General features: G+C 37.9%; 1 protein-coding gene across 3 annotated transcripts in view; it reads left to right on the top strand.

Annotated features, from left to right (window-relative positions):
• MICU1 (mitochondrial calcium uptake 1) overlaps positions 1-9,966 on the top strand; it is a 226,822-nt gene that overhangs the window by 187,851 nt on the left and 29,005 nt on the right. For all 3 annotated transcript variants that reach the window (XM_047759643.1, XM_047759642.1, XM_047759641.1), the window contains one exon: positions 9,594-9,702. In XM_047759643.1, the coding sequence (XP_047615599.1) occupies positions 9,594-9,702 (109 nt within the window). The remainder of the gene's footprint in view (positions 1-9,593; positions 9,703-9,966) is intronic.

Here is a 9,966-nt window from a genome sequence, read left to right as displayed (position 1 = left end):
TAAGGACCACTTCCCATTAAAGGGGAATCACCATCTGCTTTCTGATTGCTTCTTTTATTGCACTTTGGATTTGTTAACATGACAATGTATGTTTTTTGGAGGGCTCATGTTAATCATTTTCCGTTTGGGGTTCAGTACAAAATATCAAACCAGACCTAAAAGATTGGAGGTCCCAGTGGTGGTACTAAATAAATATTTGTGTATTACTTAATGACCATGCAGTACTTCACTTCATTTTTCTTTTTTAATATAACAGCTTTGTTAGATCTCATATCTACTTGGAGAATATAGAGACAGAGAAAAGGAGAAATTAATGATCAACCCAGAGACTGAACTAAAATCCAAGCCTTCTTATTGCAAACCTTAGCCCTTCTGACAAAATTGTTTCTCCTAACCATACTCTTCCTCTAAAGCAGCACTTTAGACCAGGTCTCTCAGTAGGATCGCTTGGGGAATTTTTCAGAAATGTGGTTCTTGGGGCCCTCTTCCAACCAGTTAAATCAAAAACTCAGTGGGTGAGTCCAGGCATCAATATTTCTTAAAAGACTCCCCAAGCTGATTCTAACTTGTGAGCCACTGCTGTAGAAGGACCTGCTCCATTAGTGTCTCTAGCTATTTTGTCCCTAAGTAATAGTTCAAAGAATTGGGGAACCTGCTATGCCTGGAAAAATTACTGTATTCGTGCTCTGAATAACCACCCTGTTTCTTATATAACACAGACAAATTTTTCTTCTCTCTTTTTTTTATGGGAAACATGTTTTGTTTTGACTTTGTTTTAAAGATTAGTCCCTGTCCTCTACCAGATTTTCTGCATTCCTCTCAATATTATTTTTTTCTGTGAATTTTTCTTCTAGACCAAATCTGTCTCAGCTTTAGTTTTTGTTTTTGTTTTTTTTTTTAACTTTCCATCCCCTGAATTCTCTTCTTCTCTTCATTAAAAGAAAGGCAGAGTTTTCTGAGACTTCATAAGTGTAGTTTGCAGTGGTGGTTCTCTGTGGTTAAGAGTGCAGAAGCTGCAAACTTTAATAATTTAGCAAGTCCACTTAAAGATGAATTGAAAATTACAGTTCGGTTCAATAGCAGATGTTGCTATGTTCAAGACACTAACCTAGGTGCTGTGAGAAAGATAAAAATCAACAAAACCACCACCTATCCTCAAGAGATGTATAGTCTGTAATAGTCCAGTAAAAAAAAAAATGCAAAGAACTATATAATTTCATATGCAGTGTTTATTGAGCACCCACCATGTGCCAGGCACTCTTCTAAATATTGGTAATATGGGATTGAGCAAAACCTAGTCTCTGTCCTCATAGTAGAGGGAGAAGATAATAAATAATTATAATACAAGACAATTCACTCAACTTTGAGGCTCCTGAGAGCACTGTATTACTCATCTTTGCCATCCTCTATATGCTGTCTCATAGGAAAATGTTTTTTGTCAGATGCATTCATGAATGTATGGTAAGTACCCAGTAAAATATATGAGATCTTTTGGGAGCAATAGTGAGAAAGATTAGAACCAGCTGAAGAGACTGAGAATTCTTGTACCTTGGAGGAAGTACAGTTTGAACTTGGCATGAAAGACAGTGTAGGACTTTGACAGGCAGAGGTTATAAAAGTATTTGCTTTTGGGAGTTCCCGTTGTGGCTCAGCATTTAACGAACCCGACTAGTATCCATGAGAACGCTGGTTCGATCCCTGGCCTTGCTCAGTGGGTTAAGGATCCGGTGTTGCCGTGAACTGTGGTGTAGGTCACAGACACAGGTCGGATTTGGTGTTGGTGTGGCTGTGGTGCAGGCCAGCGGCTGTAGCTCTGATTCAACCCCTAGCCTGGGAACCTCCATATGCCACAAGGTGTGGCTCTAAAAAGACAAAAAAAAAAAAAAAGGTATTTGCTTTTGCTATGTGTTTCCTCTTACAGCCCTATCCCCAATAGTCTTCTCTGTTATTATTTTGCTTGTTAATACTGCTACTAACCTTTAAGTAGGGTTAGTACTTATCAAACACTTATAATAAAACTGTTTATTATCCTTGCATGTTTTCCATGTATGATATTCATGTGGGTGCTCCTGTTCACTTATTCCCACAGATATTTGAAAGTTGAACCACGTTGTGGTCTTCATAAAATATTAGATTCTACCTTGTGCTCGCTTCAGCAGTATATATACTAGAATAGTAGATTCTAGCAACATTGCTAGCAGAGCCCTTGAAAAACTCGAATTCCAATTTTTGGGTGCCCACCAAAACCACTGTGTAATATAGCACCTGCAATGTGGCCATTAAACTAAAAAGATTAGAATTCTACTTTACTGATTTGCTTTGATTACTGATTAGCTTTGAAACCTGTCCTTCACCCAAAGGAATACTAAACTGTGAATTGCTATTAAGATTTTATGGATTTTTTCCCCTTTTATTTTTGGTTTTCCCCTCACAGTTAGTTTCATATACCTCACTTTTTCCCTATTTCCTATCCCTCAAGGTCCTACACTTACCAGAGAAGAGAGTGTATGTCAGAGCATAACTGAATAAATTCATTGCCGCAGGCTTTGTAGTAATGAGCCTGCCAGTTTACCAGGGACTTTGACCTAGCATTTGCTGAATACTTTTTATGTACTAGGCATTTCATTTATTTTCCCCCTGATTATCACATCCTGCTTGCTGGACAGAATCCACATTTTTTAGATGAAAAATACTTTCTGAGCCATAGTTATTTGTCTTAGACCATAGAGTATCTGAGGAGGTGGTACCAGGATTCAAAATTATTTGTCTCAGATCATAGAGTATCTTAGGAGATGGTACCAGGATTCAAACCCTGGACTGTCTCACTCCAGAGCTTATATAATCTTCCTACTTATGGGCCTGTTTATTGCCACTCTTTATTCTCCATGATTTGAATAAGCAGGAGGGTTTGGGGGAAACAAGAAAAACAGTTGCTAGACTCTAGCTTCCAGGTTCTTAGTGAGATAGCGAGAAAGGTAAATTATGGAAGCAGATAACAGAGGACCTTGAAAACGAGGCTAAGAAATTTGGGGTTTTTCCAGTTGACAGTGGGAAATCACTGATTTTTTGTCTGCAAGAGAAATGAACATAAGAAAATGATGTTTCAGGATAATTAGATTCTTATAGAAATGTAAATAGTGGAAATGGTATAATTTCCCCCTGCTGCCAGGCACCAACCAGTTGAAGAAATGTCTGGACTTTGAAATGGGAAGGTTTTTTTTGGAACAAGACAAACATAGTGACACCTCTGAAAGGGTACCCAAAAAATTGGTGACAGCGATCTCATGTAGGGAGACTGGATGACAGGTGTAAAGGAAGAATTGCTTTGTATTGTATAACATTTTGTACTATAGCCATGTATGACCTGGTATAAAAATAATATAAATGTTTTTTAAAAACTAAGCAGAAAATTGAGCAATGATAGATAAGATTGGTGAACAGCATAGCATATGAAGAAGAAGGAAGGAGATTGTTTTATTTTTTTAGTGGGCCACAGAGGAAACTAGGGCAATTGAACGGATTCCTTGCAGATGAATTTGCCGTGACCGATTAAAGGACAAGGCAAGGAAATCATTGTTATACAACATGTGTACCCCCCATGGCCTGTCAGCGCTAGGTATTTATAGCTGACTCCGGAGGAAGCTAAATTTCCCTTACTTGTCTTCTCGTTCTATTACAACTGCTTTTTATTTTTTAACAGTTTTATTGAGGTATAGTTTATTTATCAAAAATATGTATAAATTAAGTGTACAGTTCACCCGTCAGTGATTCTTAAATTTACAGAGTTAGGCAGTCATCACTGCAATTTAGTTTTAGAAGATTTCCATCACCCTGGGAAGATCCCTCATGCTAGTTTGTTGTCAATCCCCATTTCCGCTCTAGCCCCACACGACTGTAAATCTTTCTTTTGTCCCTATAGATTTGCTTTTTCTGGAATTTTCATATAAAGTGCATTCATATAATATTGTAGACATTTAAGACTGGCTTCTTTCATAATATTTTTTAGGTTTACCCATGTTACTGCTTATACTAATTTTTAACTTTTCGTCACTGAATAGTGTATGGTATTCCATTGTATGGGTGTATTATGTTTTGTTTCTCCATTCTCCAGTTGATGAACATTTGAATTGCTTCCAGATTGGGACTATTATAAATAACTCTGCTATGAACATTTATGTTCAAATCTTCATGAGGACCTAGGCTTTCTTTTCTCATACAGAGATTCCTAGGAGTGGATGACTGGCTAATCTAGTAAAATTAGGTGTAACATTCTTTTTTAGAAATTGTCAAATTTTTGCCAAAGTGGCTATACCATGTTACATTTCCACAGCAATGTATGAGAATTCCAGTTTCTCCACACCCTCACCAAAAGTTGTTATTGCCTATCTTTTTTATTATAGACCTTCTTTTAGATCTGTAGTGGTATTTCATTGTGATTTTAATATGCATTTCCCTAATAAGTGATGATCCTGAACACTGTTTCATGCACTTATTAGCCATTGATATATCTTGTTTTGAAGACGTCTATTCAAATCTTTCTTTTTTTTAATTGAGTTGTTATTATCTCATTATTGAGTTGTAAGAGTTCTTCATGTAATTCTGGATACAAATCCTTTATCAGGAGTTCCCGTCGTAGCAAGTGGTTAATGAATCCGACTAGGAACCATGAGATTGCGGCTTCAATCCCTGGCCTCGCTCAGTGGGTTAAGGATCCAGCATTGCCGTGAGCTGAGGTGTAGGTCGCAGATGCAGCTCGGATCCTGTGTTGCTGTGGCTCTGGCGCAGGCCGGCAGCTACGGCTCCGATTCGAACCCTAGCTTGGGAACCTCCACATGCCGTGGGAGCAGCCCTAGAAAAGGCAAAAAGACAAAAAAAAAATCCTTTATCAGATATATGGTTTTAAAATATTCTCTCTTGGTCTGTGATTTGTCTATTTTCTCAGTATTTTGAAGCATAAAAGTTTTTAATGTTGATGATGTCTAATTTATCAGGTTTTTTTGTTTTATGGATTGTGCTTTTGGTGTCATATCTATCTCTTTGCCTTTTCCAAAGAGAAGATTTGTCATGTAAAGAATTTCTCGTCATGAAGATTTTGTCAAATCTTGGGGGTTTCCATCGTGGCTCAGCAGAAACGAATCTGAATGGTATCTGTGAGGATGCAGATTCGATCACTGGCCCTGCTCAGTGGGTTAAGGACGCCATGAACTGTGGTGTAGGTGCCAGTTGCACCTCAGATCTCGCATTGACGTGGCTGTGATGTAGGCCAGTAGCTACAGCTCCAATTCGACCCCTAGCCTGGAACCTCCATATACCACAGGTGTGGCCCTAAAAAGAACAAAAAAAAAAAAAAAGATTTTGTCAGATGTTGTCCTAAAGATTTTCTTCTTTCTTCTAAAAATTTTTTATACTGTTTTTTGATTTTGGTTTTGGTTTGACTTGGTTTTGGCTGTGTCCATGGCATATTAAAAATTCCTGGGCAGGACCAGAGATCAAACCCATGCCACAGCAGCTACCCAGGCTGCTGCAATCACAACACTCCTTAACCCACTGCGTCACAAGAGAACTCGCTTCTTCTAAATATTTTTATCAATCGCTTTTAGTTTTTTTTTAATTGCTTTTAGTTTTGAAAGACAATTCTATTTGCTTGTTTAACAGCTTCTCTAATGTCAAATTCATTTTAAACAACATGAAGTATTTCTATTGTCAAAGTATTAATCTTTTTTTAGTCATTTAGAGCCTAGTCTTATATAAGTTCTTATTTCCAAAGTTAGGTAGATTGGTTTGTTGAATAGTTGGTCACAGAATAAAATAATTCCTCCTTCTTCTACTTCCCCATAGTATGTAAAAAAAAAAAAAATTCCTTTGATGCCAAACCTAAGAGAAGGATATTTTCTTTTGACTACTATGTCTCCAGTTCAAGTCACCTGACAATAGATTGTGCTTAAGCTGTAAACTGTAGCTGTAAACAGTAGCCTGAACAGCTCAACTTGCAAAAAGCCTATCCTGTCACTTTCCATCCACAAACCTTATGTTATGGTCTTATTCAAGCTTCATTCTAGTAAACCTCTGAATTTTTTACTAAGGTAGTTACCAAGAAATAAGAATTTTGTGAATGGCATCATCTTTTCTTTAAGAAGGCTTATCAAAATTGTCAGCTGTATAAGACCAAGGCCCATAGCCAATGCAGTTTTATTTTCCCCACTACTCCTTGCATAGTGCTGAGTGGTTAGTAAGTGTGAAATAGATACCTTTTATTATATCTATGTAATAAAAGGCAAAATGTTACATACTTTTATTTAATAATGGCATAATGCGATTTGTATTCCACTATTTTTCTAAGTCATCAAATGAATAACCTCTCAGTTCAGATTGTTCTTTATGTTCTCAAATAATTCTCAGTGTAAGCATTGTGGTCTTGAGCTATACTGTTTGATGTTTCATGATAACTAACACACATTAGACGCTGTTTATCAGAGTGGGAAGCACTTCCACCATGCTCTTTCTATTTTAGGAATTTTATGTCAACTTTTTAGCCTTAAAACCCTTTCATAAACTCAGACCCCTATCTGCTCCTCACTGGTAGAAATCCACATCTTAACTATAGAATAGAAAAGCTTTAGCATGTCTTTTTTTTTTTTTTTTGTCTTTTTGCTATTTCTTGGGCCGCTCCTGCGGCATATGGAGGTTCCCAGGTTAGGGGTTGAATCGGAGCTGCAGCCACCAGCCTACACCAGAGCCACAACAATGCTGGATCTGAGCCGTGTCTGCAACCTACACCACAGCTCACGGCAACTCGGGATCCTTAACCCACTGAGCAAGGCCAGAGATCGAACCCGCAACCTCATGGTTCCCAGTCGGATTCATTAACCACTGCGCCACGACGGGAACTCCGAGCATGTCTTTTTTTAATTGTGGTAAAATATACATAAGAAAATTTATCATTTTAACCACTTTTTTTTGTTGTTGTTTGCCATTTCTTGGACCGCTCCCATGGCATATGGAGGTTCCCAGGCTAGGGGTCTAATCGGAGCTGTAGCCACCGGCCTACACCACAGCCACAGCAACGGGGGATCCGAGCCGCGTCTGCGACATACACCACAGCTCATGGCAACGCCGGATCCTTAACCCACTGAGCAAGGCCAGAGATCGAACCCGCAACCTCATGGTTCCCAGTCGGTTTCGTTAACCACTGAGCCACGACGGGAACTCCTGACCACTTTTAAATGTTCAGTGGCACTAAGTACATTCACAGTGCTGTACAACCAACACCACCCAAAATGAAACTCCATATCCATTAAACAGTAATTCCCCATTATCCCCTTCCCCCAAGCCCCTGGCAGCCACCACTTTACTTTTCTATGAATGTAACTACTCTAGGTACCTCGTGTAAGTGAAATCATGCAGTATTTTTCCTTTTATGACTGGCTTATTTCACTTGGTGTAATGTCTTGAAGGCTCACTTGTATTGTAATGTGTATCAGAACTTCTTTCCTTTTAAAGGCTGAACACTATTCCATTATATGTACATATCACATTCTATTTATCCAGTCATCCACTGATGGACGCTTAGGTTATTTCCACCTCTGCATGTCTTTTGATAGAGAGGAAGAGAAGATGGTATTGTGGATGGTATGATATCCATCCACAGGCTGGGGACATTATAGAACCCATGCTTCTGATCCAGTGGAATTCTGCTCTTACAATGTTTCTAGCTTAGTGCTTACATTAGATAGCATACTATGGCATTTGTAAAAAGAGTGAACGCTACCTCTGGGTGCTCTATGTCAAGACCATGATTCTCATGACCTCAGGTTGGGAGAAAATTATTTAATATAGGCCTTCCAGTTCACTGCCAGAAGTTGTGGAGCTTAATAGAGAGTGGGTATTTCATAAATGTCTTAATGAATGCTTAAATACAGATGCACCACTGTTCATAATTGCCAAAAACTGGAACTAGCCCAAGTAGAACAGATATTCACATAGTGAAATACTTATAGCAATTAAAGTGACTGAACACAAATATATACAAAAACAGGGAAAAATCTTAAAGACAGAAGCCATAGGTAATACATACTGCATGGCATTTATAAAATCCAAAAGCAGACACATTTAGACTCCTTAAATATATGTTCAAAGATGCATAAATAGAGGATAAAGCTATTTTTATAAAAAGCAAGGAAACAAATCCCCTAAAAGTCAGACTAGTTTTCATTGGGAGAAGAGGTTCATGACTGGGAGGGGCCATGTTGGGAAAGGGAGGGAGGCTTCTGGGATCTGTTTCTTGACTTGAGGGTTTTGTTTTGTTTTTTTCCATTTTTTAAACTTTAATTGAAGTATAGCTGATTTAAAATGTTATAATTTCTATTCTTCAACAGAGTGATTCAGTTATACATGTCTGAATGGAGTTTTTACGGGTGTTCACTTTACAACAGTTTGTTAAGCTGTGCATTTATGTTTGATGCACCTTTCTACATGCTCATAATATTCCACAAAAGGTTTTTTTTAAGTTCTGTAATTCTGGGGGGGGGGGAGAAACTAAAAAGATCATGGGGCATAATCACACAGTATTTTAACTCTTAGTTTGATTTGTAAAATGAGAAAGGTACCATTGGCCAGTTTGGAGAGTACCAGGAAAGTACTACAGATTGTCTGCATTAAGATTTCTTTCCCTTTTACTGAGTGGATTCTTAGGCTCTATAGTTTGGAGAAATGGAAATCAGAAGAGGAGCAGTACTAAGTAGAAGCCAGTCCACATCTGCAATCCATTAAGGACCTGATGCTTCATTAGAAGGCATTAACCTCAGTGTCTCCCTAGTGTTATTCACTTCTTAGAAATTGTCTTCATTTCCATCACAGCATGATGTGTGAGAAATGGGAAATGGGCCAGTAGGACGATCTTCCTCCCTGTAATCCCTATTTATCCAGCTACTCTCTTCAGCCACCGTGGAAAGTGAATTAAAGATCAGCAAATCTTTGACCAGCATTTGAAGAGAATTTGTTCACAGAATTTCATCAGATTAAAGTTACATGGCAATTTGCTTCCTTAGTAGCTTTTAAATTGAGATAATGAACAGCTTTCCCAGTTGCTTGGGTTCTGCTCAATTCTGGAATTCTTCCCATGTATATCACTGACTTTGTGGTTCTTTAATTAGATTAAGCCTCAAAAAGCTTAGCTGGCCTGTAAGTAGATTATTAAAATGAAAGTCCTGACAGGTCCTGCTTTTTAAGATGTGTAACAGACCAAGTGACTACAGCTTGTTTAGGAAATGTCACGGCAGATACTGTGACTAATTGGAGGGCATGGTTAGGAATATTTTTATTAAAAACATCCAGCCATTACTAAACAGCTTCATGTCAGATTTTACATATGAGAGGAAAGCAGTTAGCCAGAATGCCTTTCTCAGGGTAAAACTCCAGAATTTTGTTCCCCTTTTGTATACAGATTTGACATATCTTGACTAATTTGTTCAGTCTCTCTTTTAGACATAGCATAAATTTCTGATTTATAGACATAAATAACTGCCTGGTTTTCTGCATTTTATGCTGGTTTTTGTGGGGGTTCCTGCCTTACTTTACTGTCTCTCTTCTTTCAGGGTCTGACGTTTCAGGAAGTGGAGAACTTCTTTACCTTCCTAAAGAATATTAATGATGTAGACACTGCATTGAGCTTTTACCATATGGCTGGGGCATCTCTAGATAAAGGTAATGAAACTCAAAAGTTTTTCCTGGAAGCTATGAACATTGAATCTGTAATTTGTTATGTGACTACCCCTCCCTAACAGAAATATGTAAGTTTTTCTTGACATCGATTTTTATTTATTTTATTGACATTGTATGAGCCTTGCATTTCACCCTCAGAGGCCAAGTTCAGCAAATATATTTTCTTCTGTTAAAGGCTATAGTCAAGGTATATTCCCATATTTAAATGATTACCTTGGAAATAGGCTTTTTTTTTTTTTTTTGGTT

This window comes from Phacochoerus africanus, chromosome 15 (genome assembly GCF_016906955.1).
Source record: "Phacochoerus africanus isolate WHEZ1 chromosome 15, ROS_Pafr_v1, whole genome shotgun sequence".
Lineage (NCBI taxonomy): Eukaryota > Metazoa > Chordata > Mammalia > Artiodactyla > Suidae > Phacochoerus > Phacochoerus africanus.
The sequence above is the reverse complement of the archived record's forward strand: the minus strand, read 5'-3'. Positions and strand labels throughout refer to the sequence as shown.